General features: G+C 42.2%; 1 protein-coding gene and 1 long non-coding RNA gene across 6 annotated transcripts in view; one reads left to right on the forward strand and one right to left on the reverse strand.

Moving 5' to 3' along the window:
• The window catches only part of ALPK2 (alpha kinase 2), a 146,573-nt gene that overhangs the window by 86,538 nt on the left and 36,426 nt on the right, over positions 1-23,609 (reverse strand). For all 5 annotated transcript variants that reach the window (XM_019014169.4, XM_063699252.1, XM_063699253.1 and 2 more), the window contains exon 4: positions 9,647-11,381. In XM_019014169.4, coding sequence (XP_018869714.3) covers positions 9,647-11,381 — 1,735 coding nt within the window. The remainder of the gene's footprint in view (positions 1-9,646; positions 11,382-23,609) is intronic.
• Positions 1-23,609, forward strand: part of LOC129528293 (uncharacterized) — a 110,106-nt gene that overhangs the window by 16,075 nt on the left and 70,422 nt on the right. The window lies entirely within an intron of this gene.

Genomic DNA, 23,609 nt, shown 5'->3' on the forward strand with positions numbered 1-23,609 from the left:
ATGCAGATTCTGATTCAGTAGGACTGGAACAGGGCTTCTGAGCCTGCATTTCTAACCAGCTGGTCCGCGGACTACACCAAGAGTTGCACAACTGCAGGCACTAATGACTCTTTATTGATTATTTAACCCTGACTGAGGATAATAACTGTAGTAAGCCAGGACATTAAACTTCAGGTCCAGGACAGTTAATGGTATTTGGCAGAAGTGGCACAGCAGGCTTTGTGATTAAAAAAAAACAAATGTTTGTGTTCCTCCCTGGGTCAGCTAAGGAATGGTACTGACAAGAGGCATGCTGGCCACACTCCAGCATGAGTGATTAGAGATGAGTGATTAGAAACCTCCGCCCATCTGGCTGGGCGTGGTGGCTCATGCATGTAATCCCAGCACTTTGGGAGGCTGAGGTGGGTGGATCACAATGTCAGGAGGTCAAGACCGTCCTGGCTAACATGGTGAAACCCCGTCTCTACTAAAAATACAAAAAATTAGCCGGGTGTGGTGGCGGGTGCCTGTAATCCCAGCTACTCGGAAGGCCGAGGCAGGAAAATTGCTTGAACCCAGGAGGCGGAGGTTGCAGTGAGCCAAGTTTGCGCCATTGCACTCCAGCCTGGGTGACAGAGCGAGACTCCGTCTCAAAAAAAAAAAAAGAAAAGAAAAACCTCCGCCCTTCCCATCACCGGCTAAGATCTGGCTTATCGGCCCTCTGGAGTCATTGTTTTAATAGTTTTTATTTTGGGAGAATACAATTGAGTATGCAAACGAACTCAAGATCTCAGGTGGTTCTTAAATCCGAGCACTGTATTACGAGATGGTTTAGATCAGCTGCCTTGTATTTTTCTATGCCCTAAAAACATTTACTAGAGCCCTGTGATGTGCCCTGCCTGTTACTGGATGGCCATGCAGATTTTCAGGCTGCTGCATACTCTGCCTGTACCACCTGCCTGGTAACTAGCCTGAACTTAGATTAACATGAAGTTTCATACCACATCAGCTCAAATCTGCTTAGCATAGAAGAAGTAAATTTTCTGCTGTTACTTAAAACACAACTGGGAATTAGTGGGCTATGGTGGCAGTTTGCCACCTTTGAAGGCATGAACTCTCAAGGTGTGAATACATACATCATTTAGTAGGAACTACTGGACTTGCACGTCAAGGCCTCTGTCTCTAGGTCTCTCTCTCACCCCCGGCTTTCTGTTTAAATCAGTCAATCCTCATATTGTGGGCAAATCCAGGAAAGACGGCACATCTAGACTTGCTCATTCTTTCCAAATAGCACATAATAGTCCTATTGATTAACTAAATGCCTCTTAGAAACCAAAACACCCTTGGTTTCTTCAACCTTTAGTTCAGCTGGGTTTGATCATCTGTTCAGTCCTACAGGCTGATGGGGGCGCCTCTTTCCTGGCTATACGCCCAGCTCGTGGCTGCAAGGCTGATGTTTTCCTGGCCACTGGTAAAATCCCTGGCAAGAAAGTGACCAGAAGCTTTCCTCTGACCTCAAAGAGGAGATGAGACCCTGACATCTTTCTTTTTTTTTCTTTCTTTGAGACAGAGTCTCGCTCTGTGGCCCATGCTGGAGTGGTGCAATATCAGCTCACTGCAACCTCCACCTCCCACGTTCAAGCAATTCTCCTACCTCAGCCTCCCGAGTAGCTGGGATTACAGGCAAGCGCCACCATGCCTGGCTAATTTTTGTATTTTTAGTAGAGACAGGGATTCACTATGTTGGCCAGGCTGGTCTTGAACTCCTGGCTCAAGTGATTCACCCACCTCAGCCTCCCAAAATGCTGCGACTACAGGTGTGAGCCACCGCACTTGGCAAACCTTGAGAACTTACTGGGTGCTTGGCACTATGCTAAGTTCTCTTTTTAAACATAGGTACAAAGTCTTATCAATAAGTCGTGCTAGAAAAATTGAACATCCACAGGAAAAAAAAAAAAAAAAGAACCTTAACCTAAACCTCATGCTTTCTACAAAAATCAACTCAAAATGGATCATTGGCTTCAAATCTAAAACCTAAAGCTATAAAACCTAGAAAAAGACCATAGCAGAAAGAAAATCTTCAGGATCCAGGGAAAGGCAAAGAGTTTTAGACTTGACACCAAAAGCAAAATCCATAAAAGGAAAAACTGACCATTAGACCTCATCAATATGAAAAGTTTTGCTTTGTGAGAGCCCATGTAAAGAAGATAAAAAGACAAATTACAGACTAGGAGAAAATATTTGGAAATCTTTAGGAGGCCGAGGTGGGCAGATCACAAGGTCAGGAGTTCGAGACCAGCCTGGCCAAAACAGTGAAACCCTGTCTCTACTAAAAATCCAAAAATTAGCCAGGTGTGGTGGCAGGCGCCTGTAATCCCAGCTGCTTGGGAGGCTGAGGCAGGAGAATCGCTTCAACCTGGGAGGCGGAGGTTGCAGTCAGCCAAGATCGTGCCACTGTACTCCAGCCTAGGTGACAGAGGTAGACTCCATCTCAAAAAAAAAAAAAAAAAGTGTGTAAACCAACAAAGGACTAGTCTCTAGAATGCGTATAGAAGTCTCAAAATTCAACCATAAAATAACAGTCCAGTTAGTAAATGGATTTAACAGACATTTCCCCAAAGAAAATATACAACTGGCAAATAAATACATTTAAAAATGTTCAAAATTGTTAACCATTAGGGAAATGCAAATTAAAAGCTACAATGGGATATCACCACACACCTATCAGAAAGTCCAGAATCAAAAATAATGACAATACCAAATGCTGGTGCAGATGTGGAGTAACTGGGCCCTCATACATTGCTGATGGGAATGTAAAAAGGTACAGCATCTCTGGAAAACAGTTGGACAGTTTCATTACAAACTAAATATGCAAGCCCCATATGACTCAGCAATGACTGTCCTGGGCATGGGTCCCATAGAAATGAAGACTTATGTTCACATAAAAGTCTGTATATAAATGTTTTAGCCATGAGAGCAAAAAACTGGAATCAGCCCAGATGTTCTTCAACCAGTGAAAGACTAAGCGAACTGCATGGAATACTACTCAGCAATAAGAAGGAATGAACTTTTGATACACACAAGTTGAATGAATCTCGGGGAATTCTGCTGAAAAAAAAACTCAAAAACTTGTATACTTTATGATTCCATTTATGTAACATGTTTGAAATGACAAAATTTTAGAATTGGAGGACAAAGTAGTGGTTGCCAGGGGCTACCAAAGGGGGAGGGCAGGAAGGAGGTATGCATGGTTATTAAGGGTAACGCAAGGGATCTTTGTGGTAATGGAATTGTTCCGTATCTTGACTCTGGTAGTGGATACAGGAACCTACGTAGGTGATAAATGTCTGTAGATCTTAATACACACATACGAGTACAACTGGGGAAATCCAAATTACATCAGTAGATTGTATCAATGTCAATATCCTGGTTATGACATTATACCATTGTTTTGTAAAATGTCACCATTGAGGGAACCTGGGCAAAGTGTACTGTCATCTCTCTGTATTTCTTACAACTGCATGTGAATGTACAATTATCTCAGTAAACATTTCAGTTAAAAAACATGTAATAAAACCGTTTGTAAATGGTATCTAGATCTGCTAATGAATTTTCTTAGAAACATTATACTTAGTGTATGCTGTTGCTTTATGTTTAATTTTAAATTGAGCATTAAGGGAATGCAGCATTATATATATACGTATATATATGTATATATATGTATATATATGTATATATGTATATGTGTATATATGTATATATGTATATATGTGTATATATGTGTATATGTGTATATGTGTATATATGTGTATATATGTATATATGTGTATATGTATATATGTATATATACGTGTATATGTATATATGTATATATACGTGTATATGTATATATGTATATATGTATATATACGTGTATATGTGTATATATGTATATATGTGTATATGTGTATATATGTATATATGTGTATATATATTATATGTGTATATATGTATATATGTGTATATATATTATATATGTATATATGTGTATATGTGTATATATGTATATATGTATATATGTGTATATGTGTATATATGTATATATGTATATATGTATATGTGTATATATGTATATATGTATATATGTATATGTGTATATTTGTATATGTGTATATATGTGTATATGTGTGTATATGTGTATATATGTGTATATGTGTATATATATGTGTATATGTATATATATGTGTATATGTGTATATATATGTGTATATATATGTGTATATATATGTATATATGTGTGTATATATATATATTTTTTTTTCAGAGACAGGGTCTTGCTATGTTGCCCAGGCTGGTCTTGAACTCCTGGGCTCAAGCGAGTCCGACTGCCTTGGCCTCCCAAAGTACTGGGATTACAGGCATGAGCCCCCGCACCTAGCCAGGAATGCAGTATTTTAATTGGAACTCTGCCAACACTTTTATCTAGAGGCGTGTTGCCATTTTTGTCTTCTTTTTTTTTTTTTTTAGTATTTATTGATCATTCTTGGGTGTTTCTCGGAGAGGGGGATGTGGCAGGGTCATAGGATAATAGTGGAGAGAAGGTCAGCAGATAAACATTTTTGTCTTCTATAAAACTTTTGTCCCAAGAAAGTCAGGATTACAAAGAATGAGGATGAGAATGTCATGCGTTGCTCTGAAAGAAGAAATTGTAGTTAGGGATGAGAAAAGCAACTTGAAGCACCGTGCAGGATCTCAGTCTTGAAGCAGCAGGTAGGCTGAGCTAGAAACAAGGTGGGCAAAGGAATTCCAGACAGAAAGATGGACCATCCACCACATGTTTTCCAGGTGAGGAAACCAGCTTGTACTCCTGCTTTGCGTCTCAGAGATAGACAGAGGCAAAAGGCAGAAAGTCCTGAGTGCTAGGTGAATATGATAGTATCTTCCTTGATCTAATTAGCAATTTTTCAGAGATAATGAAGCACTAATAAAGCAAAGTTATATGTAAATCTCCAGCATTCACAAGAGAACCCAAGTGCAAGGTTTGGATGGTGCTGGTTGCGGCAGCTCACGCCTATAATCCCAGCACGTTGGGAGGCTGAGGTGGGGCGGATCACAAGGTCAGGAGTTCGAGACCAGCCTGACCAACGTGGTGAAACCCTGTCTCTACTAAAAAAAAAAAAAAACAAAAATCAGCCAGGTGTGGTGGGGCGCACCTGTAATCCCAGCTACTCAGGAGGCTGAGGCAGGAGAACCGCTTGAACCCAGGAGGCGGAGGTTGCAGTGAGCCAAGATCATGCCAGTCTGGGCAACAGAGTGAGACTCCATCTCAAAAAAAAAAAAAGATTTGGATGGTTTAGAACAGGGGTCCCCAACCCCCAGCCCCAGGCCATGGACCAGTACCTGTCTGTGGCCTGTTAGGAACTGGGCCACGCAGCAGGAGGTGAGTGGCAGGACACGAACCCAGTTGTGAATGGTGTATACAAGGGATCTAGGTTGTGGAGTCCTTATGAGAATCTAATGCCTGATGATCTGAAGTGGAACAGTTTCATCCTGAAACCATCCCCGCCCCGTTCCGGCTGTGGAAAAATTGTCTTCCGCAAAACCAGTCCCTGGTGCCAAAATGTTTGGGGACTGCTGGTTTGAAACAAACCAGCCCATTCCCAGAGCCAAAAGAGTAACTAATAGGAAGCACGTCCTATTAGCAGAGAGTTGGCCTCAGCATCTTTTATGTGAAGGCAACCAAAGAATGTGCTCAGGAAAATAAAGGCCATAAAGTGGTGGAGACCAATGATCACTAGAATCACACCTAACTGGCTGGGCATGGTGGCTCACGCCTGTAATCCCAGCACTTTGGGAGGCCGAGGCAGGTGGATCACCTGAGGTCGGGAGTTCGAGACCAGCCTGACCAACATGGAGAAACCCCATGTCTACTAAGAATACAAAATTAGCCAGGCGTGGTGGCCCATGTCTGTCATCCCAGCTAATCAGGAGGCTAAGGCAGGAGAATCACTTGAACCCGGGAGGCAGAGGTTGCGGTGGGCCGAGATCACGCCATTGGCCTGGGCGACAAGAGTGAAACTCCGTCTCAAAAAAAAAAAAAAGAAGAAGAAGAAAGAAAATCACACCTAACTATACTTGGCATTTACTCTAGTATTGTATGGCTACTTATCCAGTCAATCATTGATTGTCTATTACATGGCAGGCACTACTCTAGGGACTTGGGTTATATCAGCGAACAGAATACACTGACCAAATTCCCTTCCATCACGGAGCTCAATTCTGTGCTTAGTGCTGATTCCTGATCAGGAAGATTCTTAATTACCAGAGCCCGAGAACACATTTCCGTACTGTACACTTGTGATCCCATGACCCCATACAGAAATGCAACTCCCTCTGGGGCGAACCTGGGCAGCTGTGCAGGAGCACAGACGCAGCACTTCTGATTTAAGAGGGAGGATGATCTTACCCCAGTGTGGCTGCCGAGAAACTTAAGATGGGCAGGCTGTCAGGCCTTGCCTCTGAGTTGGACGAGGAAAGTGAGCTCAAAACCAAGGTGAAGAGTTGGCGGTGTGACCCTTGAAGATGATTCAAGTTAGCCTGGGGTACCCTCTCTGTTTTCCACTCCCAAACTGGGATTAACTTTATAATCTTCCATAAATATAGAGAAACTGGGGGCTTTCCAATATTAGCCTGGGTAGGTACTATTTCAAGACAACAGCAAGATGGCCTTGCATTCTAAAAGAGAGAAAGGGAGACAGGAAGTGAATATACCTAGAGATGCATGTTTAGGCAGGAGATAGTCTACAATATGGCCTTGTTCTTAGAACATTAGAGAGATGGAGTTTTTCTCAGCATGCTAAAAACGGTATGCAGATGAAGAGAAAATACTAGGAAGTAAACTGCTGGTCACTGTTTCTGCAAAAAGGCACCTAAAGGTAAGTGAATCAGGCAAGACTCAAGAGTGGGCAAATTTGACCGAGCGTGGTGGCTCATGCCTGTAATCCCAACACTTTGGGAGGCTGAGGTGGGTGGATCACCTGAGGTCAGGAGTTCAAGACCAGCCTGATCAATATGGTGAAACCCTGTCTCTACTAAAAATATGAAAATCAGCCAGGTGTGGTGGCAGGTGCCTGTAATCTCAGCTACTCAGGAGGCTGAGGCAGGAGAATCTCTTGAACCTGAGAGGCGGAGGTTGCAGTGAGCCGAGATCGTGCCATTGCTCCAGCCCAGGCAACAATAGCAAGACTCTGTCTCAAAAAAGATAAAAGGAAAAAGAGTGGGCAAATTTATTGCTATGACTCCCAACCCAGGATTTTAACCATTTCAAATTTTTAGGTCCCCATAAACCTCAGATGTCTGAGAATAAATACTTAAAATGTCTTTTGAATTTGTTATGGAGTCACCTATCTTTTTGTGAACAGTATTATTTTAAAAAGTTGAATTTAATTCCCAGTGACCCCCAGTGCTTCTGTGTCATATCTGTGATGATAGTTAGCCACTTGCAAATTTGGCTACATTGTATACGTGTGTAGAAAATACAGGTATGTCCTACAACTAAATAGTAACTTTTTGCGTGGGTGAAAGAATCTCAAATATGCCAGTCCCTGTGGCAAAATTTTCCTGCTTTAGTCAAAGGAAAATAAACACCACAGATAGAAAGGTCGTATTTCTAACTCCAGGCTACACGGAACTGCTCTTAAATGTACAGCTTCCATTCACATTTCTGGTTATCCCTTGAGTGAGAGGTCAGCTCTGCTGCTGACCACAGCAAAGTGAGAAAAGGTCTCACCACTTGCAGAAAATGCAAGCCCTTCGGTTTGCTTTCTGAACAACAGTGTTCACGGTTCTGAGGTAATTGCCTTAGTCACACCACAGAGCACAGGTTGGACCTTCAGCTGATACCTGGTGGAGTGGGTATATAGTGATGAATGTGTGCGTGAGTGTGTAAGCCAAAGAGTTCCACGAGACCTTCCATAGAGTACATGAGATAGATGACCTGGGTCCCAGAAATGGCCCATTTTACTTGACTGACTTGCTAGTAAACAAGTGAGCCAGGGCTCTCGATCTCAGAATTCAGTTTAGGTCGCAAGCTGAGGATGACAAAGGGGGCTCCTCCCTCCAGCTCTTTGAAATTTGGGGCGGATGGATGAGACAACAATTGCCTTCCACAATGGTGGGTCTAAAACCAATATCGTCAATAAATAGGTAAATAGGCCCCTTCCCTTCCACTTCTTTTGAGCTACTTTATCACCTTCCCCCACCTTCAATAATAATTTGTCCAATGAAACACTTTGAGTGGATAAATGGCTGTAAAAAAAGCACTTAGCTGAGCATGGAAGAGCATTTTATGACTAGAAAAGGAAACGCCACGTTTATCAACATGAAAAAATTAACATTGTCACTTTATTTTGTATTAACATATGGTCAAAGCACCTCCCTAAGCTTATCTTGGGCATGAAACTGTGGTCATTGGTGTGTGAGCTGCTAAGAGACGTGTGTTAAATAACTGGATAGGAGAATCTGGTTGTCCTGTGAAAAGTAAAACATAAATGTGGCTTTTACCTGGCTAGTTTGGCCAGCAGAACAGAACAATTTGCTCAGTCAACAGTTACCTAAAACCTGGAGATTTTTAGATTGGCTTTTTTATGACTGGGTCTGTAGAAATTCATGTGTCAATTTTTAATATTTTCACAGAGTTAAGTCGCTTTGCATTGGGAATATTTTATCTTTGGAGTGTATCTAGTCTTCTATAAAAATAATACTAGTTTTCTAGTACAAAATTGGGAAAAAGGGGAATACAAAGTATAGTAAAAATAACAGACAAATTAGTTTTCTTAGGTATTTATTTACAAAACTCAAATCTTGCCCATATTACAGCGTAAGTCCAAAGCTCATTTGGGACCCTTTAAAACTGAAAATATCATTAAAAATATAAGTTATGTATCAAGCACAACATCTTTTGTGCATTGATTATTCCTATAAATTTAATTCCATCTCTTTACACTCCCAAATCAGTAATAAGGGAAAACAAATTTATTTCTTGGCAGCTTTTTTTCTCTTAGCCTCTTTTATACTCTGTTTTAAACAAAATAAGACAAACATCCAATCAAAAACATCCCACCAGTGAGGCAACAGTTACTCTGCCTGCTTTCCCTAGCATCATAAAAAAAGTGAAGTCTACAAGTCTTTCAGACACACTGAAGTCTTTCATTCATACCACAAATTCTGATTAAAGCCAAGACCTATCATTTTCAAAGCACTTCCCTGCAAATGACTAAAAACAATGTTTTTTTCCCCCTTCTTCCTTTAAAGGCTACACCCAAAACATTTGCTTGAGAAACTTTCTGAATAGTGGCATTGCCTGGTAAAACACATGCAGCGGACAAAATATCAGATTTCTTTTTCCAGCTGTCCAGAATCCCATTAGTGCCTCTTAACTTCTATCAGTCTTTTGCTATAATTAGGATGGCTTAGGGTTTATCTGGGCCTTTTTTTCAAAAACAGATTTCCTTCCGAGCAGCAGCAGCTGTCATACACAAGTACCCTGATGGTGTGGGAAACTTATTTTGATTTACATTATGGTATAGCAATTGTGAATGTGAAGTAAAGGAAGAGACACACACGCACACACACACGCACACGCACACACACAGTTCTTTTTATCTCGTAATTTCTTTAAAAGTCTTACCTGAGGAGGATCACTCCAGTCTGGAACCTGGCTTGTTTCAAATAGAGTATTAACTTGCATGCCTTCTCCCTTGCAATTTGTGTTGCCTTCTTTGGAGACTGAGTCTGTTGAAGTTTGAAGGGTTTTTGCTTCTTGCTCTGCCTGGGTTGAAATAGCACATTCTCTTGCATCAGCATGGGAATTCCGACCAGTCGCTGCTGCTGTGGTGTGAGAAGTCTCTCTTTTATCACTCTGGGTTAGTGGGTGCTTAGCAGATTCTTTGGCATAGCAGAGATGAAGGGTACCTTCTGTTGTACTTTCTCTCAGGTTGGCATTCGGCTTCTTGGGATTTCCCTTCATTCCCGGCTGCCTCACCCTGGCAGATTTCTGTGAACCCCTCTTGCTCCATAAGTCCTTTCCCTCCACTCTCTTGTCAGCTGCCGTCTCCCAACACTGGCTCATCCCTGAGTTTTCCGACTCACCAGACAAGAGCTTCATCTCTGTCTCTCTTACTGATTCATCCATGTTGAGCAGATTGTCACTGGCAAATTCCTCTCTTGCTTGGTGGCTGTCTCTGGTTTCTCCTTGAATTCCTGGATAATCATTTTCAGCAGCCTCGGGAGCAGTGGGGAGTTTATATCTCCCCTGTTCTGTCACTGAAGACGTTCCATCCTGGTGAGGTCCCAAAATGAGAGTCATCCCTGTTTGTGGGGATGAGGGACCGTGCTTGGAGACTCTGCTGCTCCTCACCTCAACTTCTTGGGGTTGTGAGTGATGACCACAGAAGCCAGCAGTGGCAACCATAGGCCCAGCGTCACCCGACACCCGAGACCCACAACCCATTCCACTGAGGAAATGCTTACACCCACCCAGGCAATGCTCACCGAATTCCATCTCTTCGTCATCGCTTTCTAATAAAAAAACATGCTCAGTCCCCAGCAGGTTCCTTTGCCAAACTGCATTAGAGTAATCCGTCATAACATCAGAACATTCCAGATACTCCAGGTCATCATCTGAAAACTCCTCGGTGTAGGTTAGGGTTATCTCTGGGCAAAGTTCATAGTCACTGTCAGAGTCTTCACTGGAAAGCTGTGGGCTGGGTTGTTTGTTGGCCACGGCACTGTCACCTGGGTAAATGTGTGCAGTTGCCTCAGACAGCGGGAGGCTGAGGCTAATGTATTTCTGTACTTTGGGATTTTGCTGACTAGAGCGTAAGCCTTCATCATGAGGACCATCATTGTTCAGGTCACCATCCGTGAACTTTGATGCCATGGAATGCACTGTCTTGTGGCAACATCCGTCTTGTTTTTCATAAATATGACTTGAATTAAGAAAAAGCAACCCATTTGCAATTTCTTCTGTGTTACTTGGATCATAAGCCTCTCCAGTGTGCCTTGTTCCTTTAACACCCAAAGGATTTTCAGAACTGGACACACTAATGTCAAGATTGCCCAATGACTGGAGGGAGAGTGAATGGTTGGATTTGGAGGGGGAGGAGTCAGCTGACCTGGGAGTGCCCGGGGAGATGCTCTCTTCTTCCTTATAAGGATGTTCCTTCTCATCAATCTGATTTGCACTTTCTTCTTCATGTGTCCCTGTTTCATGTTTCCAACCCCTGTCCCTGTCATCTTCCAGGTTAGGAGACAATTGTGGGTTCTCTGATGAGCACTCAACCTCAACGGAAGCAGAACAACAGATCATTCCAAAAGAGTTTTTAGCCGAGATTTGATAGACAGCAGCATCATTTTTGGTACAGCTAGGATGAAGAGAATATATAGATAAGTTTGCCACATTTGGACATGCATGCCAACATTTTCACACCATGGCACACAGAGAAAATGACCATCATTTTACTGCATGTTCAAGGAGATCTGTGATCTCCCTGGAAAAGAGTTTGTGGCCAAAGGCCACTGACCTCTGGGCTCCGGTGCCCCTAGTGCTGAGAATCCTAGGCAATCAGCATCCTCCCTTCAAACTTTCCTCAACGCTGCCCCAAATGGAAAATGCTGAGGATTGCGCCATGACAGTTTACAAATGCCATGGCAGGGTCAGGACATTACGTTATATGGTCTAAGAGGGGGAGAAACCCTCAGTTCCAAGAATTGCCCACCCCTTTCTTGGAAAACTCGTGAATAATTCCACCCCTTATTTAGCATATCATCAAGAAACAATCATAAAAATGAGCAACCAGCAGCCCTCAAGGCTGCTCTGCCTATGGAGCAGCCATTCTTTTATTCCTTTACTTTCTTAATAAACTTGTTTTCACTTAAAAAAAAAAAAAGAATAAAATGCTGAGAATTACTTAGATGAATGGGGAAAATATTCTATTCTAATTTCTTCTTCTTGCCTTTTACGTCATTTTTATGTTATGGGAATTTGAAAAAGCATTTTTCTAGAGTGAGACATTGTACACAAATAAGTAAAATACAATTCTTCATGTGCTGGAATGGCATAGAGAACCCTCAGATCTTTTGAAGACCTTGCTAAGAGGGTGTCATTCTTGCTAGAGGCCATAAAGATAATACCGTGATAGGACTACGTATATGAAGGACAGTACTGTTTCCTTTTTAATTGAATGTGACTAAAAGTCTAAACCACAGCCCGTGAGCTCCACTGGCTGGAAACCCATGTCCACAGGCCATTCTGACTCACATAGATCAAGCCAGGTTTTCAGCTTTGGCCCAGCAAGGGAGGAACAGAATCCTGGATGGAACCAAGCCTGCTCTCTCAGTTCAGGATGGACGCTGCTCCTGTGGCTCCTCCCATCATTGTTCAGCGTCACAAGGAGCCTGCAGCCTGACATACTTTACTGGGTCCTTTCCCACTGGAACCCTTCTCCAGACACTGCAATCCCAGTAAAAACTTGTTACCTGTGTTTTGTATGTTGCACCCTTATTAATCTCATTTGACCGCATTGTAATTGTAATATTGTTGACCTCACTATAAGTATCAGCCAGCCCAGAAGTCAACAATCATTTTTAGAAGGCAGGAGCTGTGGGTCTGGCTTGGTCTGAGAGGCAATGCTTAGATCTTTATTCGCTGTTCTTTGTGTGAAATACACACAAATATCTAACCCAGGAAGGGTCAGTGTGAGACACAGATATAACATGGTCATCTTTTCTCTTCCCCACTGAAGGGACCCCTTGCCTCCACAATCCTATATGTCCTCATAAACCCTCAAGTGTTGAGTCCCAGCTCACATATGTCTCATTTTCAGAAGGCAAAGACATCTAATCCCAATTTCAATAATGTCTTGTTGAGTTGGCAACCTGGCTCTTGGGTAGAAGCCATTCAGGAGCGGCTGAGATTGGCCAAGCTTGACCCGTGGCTGATATTGGGCTTTGCCTTGGCCAAGAGCACACATAGAATAAAATTTAAGTCAACTTTCTGGAGAAAACAATACCTGCGCTCCTGTCTATTTCACTAAGTTATTCTGAGGTTTAAATGAGAAGACCAATGTTAAGGGACTTTGCAAAGAAGAAATGTTATACCAGATGAATTCTTCAAGAAGGGGGCAGTGCCGAGACAAAGATATCTCTGGTGCTGAAGAATCATGCAGAAGAATCATCAGAGAACTCTGTTTAAAATTCTTGAATCAGAATCCCTAGGTCAAGGGCCTGAGAATCTGCTTTTAAAGATCTCAAAGCCATTCTGATGCAAATTGTCCTTGGCCTACCCTTGGAGACAGCCTCATCCTCATCACTGTCAATCAGGCTTAGGGCTCCGCCATTCAAGCGGACTCTTCTCAGATGAAGAAAAATGTCTATTGCTGCAGTTTCATGTCATCCAGATTGTTGGCGAAAAAAAAAAAACTGTGAAATATTTAAAGAGATTTATTTTGAGCCAAATATGAGTGACCATGGCTGGGGCACATCCTCAAGGGGTCCTGAGAACAAGTGCCCGAGGTAGTCAGTTTTACAGTTTGGTTTTATACATTTTAGGGAGACAGAAGTTACAGGCAAAGACATAAATCAATACGTATAAGGTGCACGTTGATTCAGCCCAGAAAGATGGGACATTTTGAAGTGGGGGGTGGGGGCAAGATTATAGGTCATAGGTAGATTCCAAGATTTTCTGATTGGTAATTGGTCAGAAGAGTTAAGCTTTGCCTAAAGAGTTGAAGCCAGCAGAAAGAAATTGTTGAGTTAAGATAAGTGGGTTGTGGAAGCCAAGGTTCTTGTATGTAGAGGCAGCCCCTAAGTAGCAGGCTTCAGAGGGAATAAATGGTAAATGTCCTCTCTGGACCTTAGAAGGTGTCAGATTCTCTCCTGAACCGGGAAAAGACCTGGAAAGGGAAGGAGAATCACTACAGAATGCAGATTTCCTCCCACAAGAGTATGGCTTTGCAGGGCCATTTAAAAATATATCAAAGAAATATATTTTTAGAGTCAAATACTCTGATTTTCTTTAGGACCTGCTCTTTGTGATGTGATGCTATACCAGAATCAGGTTGGAGTTGGGTATCTTCCTGCTACAGAGTCTGCTGTGAGTCTTATGATCTCTATTTTAATGTCAGTGGTGGTCAGTTGTGCCTAAACTCCAAAGAGAGGAGGGTATAATGAGGCGCGTCCAACACCCTTCCTGTCATGGCCTGAACTAGTTTTTTAGGTTTCTTAGGGATCCCCTTGGCCAAGGGGTGTGGGGGCAGTGGTGCGGCTTAGAATTTAATTTTTGGTTTACAACACTGTCTTCTTCATGAACCTTTTCAATTAATTCTTGGAGATTTGGCCTCCATTAAGCACTGACAGCATAAAAAAGCACTACAAGCTGAGCACAGTGGCTCACACCTGTAATCCCAGCACTTCAGGAGGCTGAGGTGGGAGGATCAGTTGAGCCTATGAGTTCAAGACCTGCCTGGGAAACATGGCAAGACTCCATCTCTGTAAAAAATTTAAAAATTAGCCAGGCATGGTGATACACACCAGTAGTCCCAGCTACTCCAGCCTGGATGGCAGAGCAAGACTTTGTCTCAAAAAAAAAAAAAAAAAAGAAAGAAAGAAAAAGGCGGGGGGGCTGTGGCAGGGTGGGCAATAGGGACTACTGGGAAATCCCAAGTAATTTTGATATCCTGACCTATCCAGTCCATGAGCCCTCTGCAGAGAAACCACCTCCCCTGAAGGTACCATGACTTGTGTAGAAGAGAGAGAAAGGAAGAAAAGAAAAGAAGGCTGAGAGGCACAAGGGGCAGTAAAGCGTAAGAAATCAGGAGAGGTGGGGAGCAGAGATGATTCTCAAGAATCAAGGAGAGAAAACAAAAAGAATTTTAGAAAAACATGGAGAAAATCATTGAGTTAAATACACTCTATTTAAATTCTTAACAACTAAATAAACAGATGGGAGATTGTCATAATTTTGTGATGTATAATTTTATGAAACATGTTTTAGTTGATAAGAGATTTATAATCCATCCTAAGTACAGTCAATAAAGAGAAAAGGGAACTGGATTAAGTATAATTAACTTCTCACTGGCTAATGAGTGCCTTTGAAAGAGTTATGATTTGTGGCTGACACGTCTTTGCTAATTATCTCGAAGCATCCTAAAGAAGAGGGGAAGAAAATCGGGCAAGGAAGCCAGCATCTGCTGGGTGACTCCTACATTAAACAATGTCTGCCTCCTCCCTGTGGGCAAAACTGAGGTTGAAAGGAGTTATTTCCCCAAAGTGACAAAGCTGGAAAGCCATAGAGCCGGGATAAGAAAGAGCCTTCTGCCCTGGCTGCCTGGCTCTGTGGTTGCTGTTAGAAAACTAACATTACCAGAAAGGAAACCACACAGTGTAGAGATCATTCTGCAAATAAAGTGTTTCTGTCCTAAGTCTTCAATCTTGATCAGCCAAATGGCAGACTTGCATAGAGTAATGGGCACCGTGGTGCCCAGCATTATGTTAGGAGCTGCAGTGGAGTGAAGGAGACGCCTGAAACATCATGTCCAGCCCCCAAATGACTAAAAATTGACTGAAGGAAATAGTATTAATTTTCCAGAGAACCTTGTAGATCAGGTCTGTGCTAAGGTGTACAGAACAGACTGGATGGGAAAAAGGAGTTCAGAGAAGGGACTCCAATGGTAGCAGTTAAAATGGTGTTAGTAGGGTCAGGGTGTAGAATCTTTGCAGGATGCTGGCAGAGAGACCTGTGTGCCCCACAGTGATTTGACAGGAATGCAAAACCATCCAGGAAGAAATTCCCTGAACAATTAATTGAATTCCCTCCTTGCATGTCTTTTCTTTTGGCGGAGGGAAGCAGTAACATTCCTCTCCCCTGCTGTGAAAGTCTTGCTTGAATTCTCTAGGTTCTTTCTAAATTAATCATTTCCTTATTAAAGAAAAAGAGGTCCATGTTACCTTGAATGAAGCTTCTGAGTTTGAACCCCCAGAAGTGGTCTAAACCAGAATTTCTGAAAACATTTTGGTTTCAAGACTCTTTAACACTCTTAAAAATAATTGAGGACTTCAAAGAACTTTTGTTTATATGGGTTATATCTCTCAATATTTACCACATTACAATAAAAAATTTTTAACGATTTAGTTCATTTTAAAATAACAAGAATAAATTCATTGCACATTAGCATAAATAATGTTTTTATGGAAAACAAATATATTTTTCCAAGGCAAAGCAACATTTCATAAGAGTAGTTTTAAATTTTTTCATATATCTTTAATATCAAGCTTAACAGAAGATGGTTGGATTTTTGTATCTGTGCATTCAGTGTGATATAATACATGGTTTTGATTAATATATGTAGAAAAACTGGCCTGACACATCAATGTATTGGGGAAAAAAGGAATATTTTAATAATCTTTTCATCTGATTGAAAATATTCTTATTTGATATATATGAAGATTAGTTACAATGTGGAATCTGAAACCACATCAGTGAACTTTCCATACTTGTTACGTAAAATCCACCATTCTATGTTGCTTTTTTTTTTTTTTTTGAGACGGAGTCTTGCTCTGTCTCCCAGGCTGGAGTACAGTGGCACCACCTTGGCTCACTGCAACCTCAGCTCACTGCAACCTCCACCTCCAGGGTTCAAGTGATTCTTCTGCCTCAGCCTCCCAAGTAGCTGGGACTATAGGCATGCACCACCATGGCTGGCTAATTTTTGTATTTTTAGTAGAGACGGGATTTCACCATGTTGGCCAGGCTGGTCTCAAACTCCTGACCTCAGGTGATCTGCCTGCCTTGGCCTCCCAAAGTGCTGGGATTACGGGCATGAGCCACAATGCCCAGCCCTATATTGCATTTTAAGTGCATCTTTTACCCATGCATGATTTTGTAACATCACACATTGGTCATTTGGAAAAACTTGGCTCATGATATCTTCCAAATATTAATACATTTTATTAAATAATACTTTTTAAAACCACATTGTTTAATATTATCACTGATCTTATCAGAATAATTTTTAAATATTATAAACTGTTAAGCTTTTGATGAAGGGCACAAGCTTTCCAAAATTCTACTTAGGGAAATAATATGAATGTTAATTTATCAGAGAACAGTGTAAATCAAATCTGTGCTAAGTTGTATGGTAGAAAGTAGAAGCATGGAGGATATGAGCTAGAAGTTCAGAGGAAGGATCCCTGAAAATTCTCACCTCTGTAAATGCAACAAGAACACTGGCAAAACTTGTCTGAATCAACTTTTTCAGGGCTCTGAAAATTAAAGGCAATCTGGGGAGCCTTTATTCAAGAAAAATGGCTGAATCTCAGTAAGAACAGTTTTCTGGTGCTTTAACCTGCCCTAGTTCTATTCCCCCATAACCAGCTCCACAGTAGTCTTGAAAACCAAGACTCCACAATCACAGTGAAAACCAGTAGCCTGGCAGCAGCTGGAGGGGGCAGGACACAGTTGGGGCTCCTTCAAAGCCCCATACCCAGAGAGTTGTCATTATTTGACCTGCCTAGTAATTCCCTGGAAGACCCCACTCACAAGACTGTTTTTGTGTGATCTGACTTAGAGTTCACCCAGCAAAAATAACTTTTTCCCTAGGGGCATTTGTAAAAAAAAAAAAAATTATAAAGACAATTGTTTAACACCATGGCTGCTTGAGGCAGTAGATTACAATTGGGTTAAACAATAGGGTAACCAAAAAGCTTAAAAGGGAAAGCTGGGAATGAGATGCCCATGGGGTCATTGAAAAGCTGAGACATTCTCCTGGGGATCTAGGAGGCCATGCACATGCATAAGGCTGTGAGCAGCCTTCCTAAGCATGTCCAGTGCATGTGCTTACGAAAGACCTGAGAAAATTCTGAGCTTGCAGCTCTAACTGACCTTAAGGCTCTCTACTAGCAGGAAGTGGAGGCTAAGGCAGAGTTGTCAATTGCCTGGCTAGTGTGAAAGCATGCTTCATACCTCAACATGCACACCCAGCCCCTCAATAAACTGGGAGACCTATTGGTTCCAGGCATCTAAGGAAATCTCTGTCCAGTCATTAGCTGACCACTAAGCTAACTCAGTAGAAACTTCAGGGGTCACAGACAACAAAGAATTAGTTCAGAAAAGTCACTAAGCAAGCAAACAACAACAATAAGCCCTGGGAATGTGGGAGAATCTCATTTCCAGAGTTGCCAAGTTACATTGTTTAAAATGTCCAGTTTTCAACAAAAATTATGTGACATGCAAAGAAACATAAAGTATTGCCCATACACAGAAAAAGCAATCAATAGAAACTGTCCCTAGACTTGCTAAACACAAACTTTATCTATTTTAAATATGCTGAAAGAACTAAAGAAAACCATGTCTAAAGAGCTGAAAAAAAGTATGAGAATGGTGTTTCAATAAAGACATAGAAATTATACATACAAACCAAATAGAAATTTAGAGATTTAAAATTACAGTAACTGAAATAAAAAATTCACAAAAGGGCTCTACAGCAGATTTGGGCAGATGGAATAAGAATCAATGAACTTGAAGTTGGTCAATTGAGATTATCCAATTTTAGGAACACAAAGAGAAGAGAATGTAGAAAATTAAAGAGTTCTGGAGCCTGATGGTATACCAGCTTACAGTATATATATAATGAGAGTCCCCATAGGAGAGAAGATAGAGAAAAAAACAGAAGGAATATTGGAAAAAACTGGAAGTCCCTAGTTCAGAGAAGGGACTGCAATGATAGCTTAAAAGTTTGGATTTTATCGCTGGCAACAAATACTTTTAGTTTTCCTTGAAGTGGCAGGCTTGTTTTGTTCATTTTTCAGAAAATGTCTGCCAAATACCCAAGGCTGAATAACCATCATTTGTCTGTTATTCTTTTGAGTAAAAATGATAATCCATAAAAACAGTGGCTAGTTCAGCTTGCAACTTAATCATGCAGAAGCTTGTCCTCAAGATGTTCACCATCTGAGGAAATCCAGCAGAGATGCTGTGTGTATATTTCCCATTTTATTACATGGGGTATTAAAAGGGCTACTGAGTTATCAAGATTTAATAAAATTACCCCATTTTTACTGATGCATCAAGGGCATTATTAAGTAAAACTTTTTGTTTGTTGTTTTTAACTGTGGCTGTATGGAAATGCAGAATTCTGTGGCAACTAATACAGTTCAGGACCACTGCCATGATTCATGCTAAGCCACCAACAGACTTACCCTTCATTACTTTTTATCATGAGTGTACACGTCAACACAGTGAAAAGGGCAAATAATGTTTGAATTTTTTTTTAATTTTTATTTTAAGTTCTGGGGTACATGTGCAGAATGTGCAGGTTTCTTACATAGGTAACGTGTGCCATGGTGGTTTTCTGCACCTATTAACCCATCACTTAGATATTAAGCCCAGCACGCATTAGCTATTTTTCCTAATGTTCTACCCCTTACACTGCTCCCCCTCAAACCCTGCCCACTGACAGGCCCCAGTGTGTGTTGTTCCCCTCCCTGTGTCCATGTATTCTCATTTTTTTAGCTCCCACTTCTAAGTGAGAACATGTGGTTTTTGGTTTTCTGTTCCTGTGTTAGTTTGCTGAGGATAATGGCTTCCAGCTCCATCCGTGTCCCTGCAGAGGACATGATCTTGTTCCTTTTTATGGCTGTGTAGTATTCCGTCGTGTATATGTACCACATTTACTTTATCCAGTCTATCATTGATGGGCATTTGGGTTGATTCCGTGTCTTTGCTATTGTGAATGGTGCTGCAGTGAACATATGCGTGCATATATCTTTGTAATAGAATGATTTATATTCCTTTGGGTTTATATCTAGTAATGGGATTGCTGGGTATGTTTGAATATTTTTAGGATAACAGTTTTGACCCTGAGGATCCCTAAAAGGGTGTTAGGGACTTCCAGAAGTCCAAGGAACACACTTTGAGAATCATTGATTTAAGCTATTCACCAAGGGAAGCCTGGATACACTGTCACAGCAGAACAGCTGGCTGTTGCACCCTGGAAGATGGGCATTAGCATGGAGGGGTCACTGCTTTGCTTGGTTTGTTCATTTGTGTATCCTCTTAGGCTGATGATATAATTTCTGTGGTTTTTCTTATTTGCAAAGGGGAAAGAAGACCTATGTCTGGGCTCCACTTCCAGAGATTCTGATTCAATGCTTAATACATGGGCCTACGTAATTTAATTTTGGGCAGGAGGAGGCTGGTTCCATCAATTCTGGAAGAGCTAATCCTAAAAGTTCTTCAGGATTCAGCCAACTTAGCATGATTTTGTGCTTTGGGAACAAGGGTTAAAAATATGAGTAAGAACTAAGCAGGACAAGAATCCACAGGACTGGTAACCCTATCAAAGAGGAATATGAAGACAAGAGGTTGGGGAACAGGATGAAACAAGTAGAAAAGGAAGACATAAACGAACGATTTATTTTTTTCTAGCTACCAGCACAATATAGCCATCAAAATGATATACTTTTCAGTCCCTACATTTCAATCGTCATCATCTTCTTCATCCTCATTCTCATGCTCATCCTACCCTAAGGGTCACATGCATTATTTCATACATCTACCTATTGACCATTAAGGTGGGTGATTCCACCAGCAAAATTAAAAATAAAATCAGTAATCTTGTGTGGCCTGAAAAATGGATAATCCTTTATTGCCTGCCCTGAGGTCACTTCCCTGCTCCCAACAATATTAAAATTGCTGAAACTCAAACTGCAACTCGACCAGGTGCCCTGAAGACAGGGTTCATAGAAGAAGAAGCTGAAGTATTGGCTAGAGGTAAGATTTGGAATTCTCAGCCAGGTGCATTGGCTCATGCCTGTAATCCCAGCACTTTGGGAGGCTGAGGCAGGTGGATCACTTGAGGTCAGGAGTTTGAGATCAGCCTAGGCAACATGTTGAAACCTCGTCTTTACTAAAAAAAATACAAAAATTAGCCAGGTGTGGTGGCACGTGCCTGTAATCCCAGCTACTTGGGAGGCTGAGGCAGGAGAGTCGCTTGAACCCAGAGGCAGAGTTTGCAGTGAGCTGAGATTGCACCACTGCACTCCAACCTGGGTGACAGAGCGAGGCTCCATCTAAAAAAAAAAAAAAAAAAAAGATTTGGAATTATCTCTGGAATTTAGATACTATACAAGCACTATCTTGCACCACAGGCATTCCATTTTATTATGCATTCCACTTTCCAGTGAAAGAAAACAAGATCTGGAAACACGAGGTCTGTAGTGTCTTCACCCCTTCAGCCAGGAATGCAGGGGGAGGGAGGCCTCTGAAGCTCCCCCTCCAGTGGCTGCGAATGTTTTGAGCCTTCCCTCCCATTGCAGCAGGGAGGGGGAAGAGGGCTCCACTCAATAAATAATCACACGATGACATCCGTGTCCTTTCCTTGGCCATAGCACCAGGTGAAGGTCATCATTATTTTCTTAAGCCAAGTGTCTGTATTTTATTAGCTGCCTAACAACTGCTATCAATAATCATTTTTATAACTGAAGGAATAGGAAAGACTTTGGTCTTTCCCAAGCCCCAAAACTATGTTTGTCCTGGAGATGGAAGAATTCTCTGAATTTCTTGATCATATTTTCTATAAGTAACTTGATACCTTTCAAAACAATGAGGAGATTCCTCATACATTTACCAATTTATTCAGTTATTTATTCAATAGATTGATTGAACCACACGCCTAAAGAGCCGAAACGGACCTCAGAGCTGTGTCTCTCCCAGGCTGGTTCTCACCCACCTGCCTTCTTCCCCGGTTCTGCTCTCTATCACCAGGGCTGACCCCTGAGGCTGCAACACCCGGCTCCCATGACTGCTGGCTTCTTGCTGTGTTTGACCAAAGAGAGACAGTAGATTGGGGGCTGGGAAGGGAAGAAGGAAGAAACCATCTTTTTCATAGTTCCAGGTCCCATGGGACAGCCTACCAGAGGTCCAGTTTCTGCTCTGTGGCCTGTTACCTGGAACTGGGAGTCTTGACTCCTCCCTTTGTCTCTGCTGCCCAGGAGATAGTGGCTCTGAGTGACCTCACTGTTCCCTGTTGGCTCAATCATCTGTGCAACCCTGCACTAAATGCTTCAAAATGGTTTTTGTCTTCCTGATTAGACCCTAACAGATACAGGAATTGGAACTATCTTACAGATGTCGGAACTGAGGCCCAGAGAAGATGTGACATGTCTTAAGTTATACGGCCAAAAAAATGATAGGAAATGTCTACCATGTATAAAGCATTGTGTTAGCCACTATGTGGATGATAAAGACGTGAAGTTCCTAGGCTCTTTCCTCAGGAGCCTCCCATCCAGTAAGGGAAATGACTTGTCTATACAAACAGCTATAATACAGGACAGTGTGTGCCAGGCACCATTAACAAGCGTGCCAGTTATAAGGATTCAGGTGTTGGGGGCATGCAAGATAATGAAGGGAGGTTTCCTGGGGAGCTCAACAGCTGAAGCAGACCAGGAAATACAGGGTGGGATTTTGGCAGGAAAGATGATGTGTGCCTGTGGTTGGTGGAGGGGTGATCATTCCAGGCAGAAGGAATAGCCTAAATGTGGAAGGAGGCAGGAAAGCTTCAGGCCCTCCCAGGAAACAATAAGCCATTTTTAATTTGGAACTTGGGGAAGTGGTAGGTGGGAAGGTAGCGTAACTGCGTTGTTCACTGTTTAAACAGGACACTTCAGAGAATGAAAAGGGACTCTCTTAATACACCAAAGCAACAGGCAGAGACTGGGGCCATGCTAGGGAAAGTGAGGCTGGCCCAGGTGGATCAGGAGATATGGTCACCTGCCAAGAGGTGGCTGAGACCAGATCGTGGAAGGTTTTCCATCCCATACTAAGGGGTTTGGACCTCAGGTTCCAGTTCACTGGGAAGCAAATAAAATAGTCATGTAGGAAGGGATGGAAAATAATTCTGTAAGACGCTAACTGCATTTTATACCACAGACCGGGGATGAGGAGCAAATGTTCTTGCTCTCCATATCTGATGTGACCTATGGCCCCCAAATGAGCAGGAACACCCCCTTCTCCCATGTGTCCTGCTGGACCTGCAACTATACATGCTTAGCACACTGCATGGGACTTGAGAAGGGAAACAAGAAATTAGTAGAAGACTTGGTTCCTTCCCCAGGGATGAGACTTTTGGGTATTAAACAGGGAGCAGTACACAATTTGCAAAATCCAGTGTCATTGAATTTCAAAAGGCACAGCCAAGGCAGCCAGCACTTCTGGTGGTTAGGACAGGAGAGGTCACGGTGGCCTGGGCCTTCAGGAAATGAAGCCAGGAGCACAGAACTCGAGCCCCGCAGGGAAGAATTACATTTTGGCTGGGTGGAAAGAGGGGAGGGCATTCCTGGCAGATGCACCAGAGCTGGAATGATCAGGTCATGTGTAAGGGACAATGAAGCAATGAGCTGATGTGGGATTCGCAGGAGGTAGGGCTTGGGGAGAGGGCCCTGAAGAACTGGGGCAGTGGGTGGGGAGGAGCTCCCGCGTGGAGGGTGCGGAATTCTGTCCAGGGGCACTGTGTGTGTGTGAACTGCAGGGGAAAGTTTACTTTTCTTCTTCACCCGAGAACAATTCGAAGCCGATTGCAGAGGTAGTTGGCAAAGTC

The sequence above is a fragment of the Gorilla gorilla genome, chromosome 17 (assembly GCF_029281585.2).
Source record: "Gorilla gorilla gorilla isolate KB3781 chromosome 17, NHGRI_mGorGor1-v2.1_pri, whole genome shotgun sequence".
Taxonomy (NCBI): domain Eukaryota; kingdom Metazoa; phylum Chordata; class Mammalia; order Primates; family Hominidae; genus Gorilla; species Gorilla gorilla.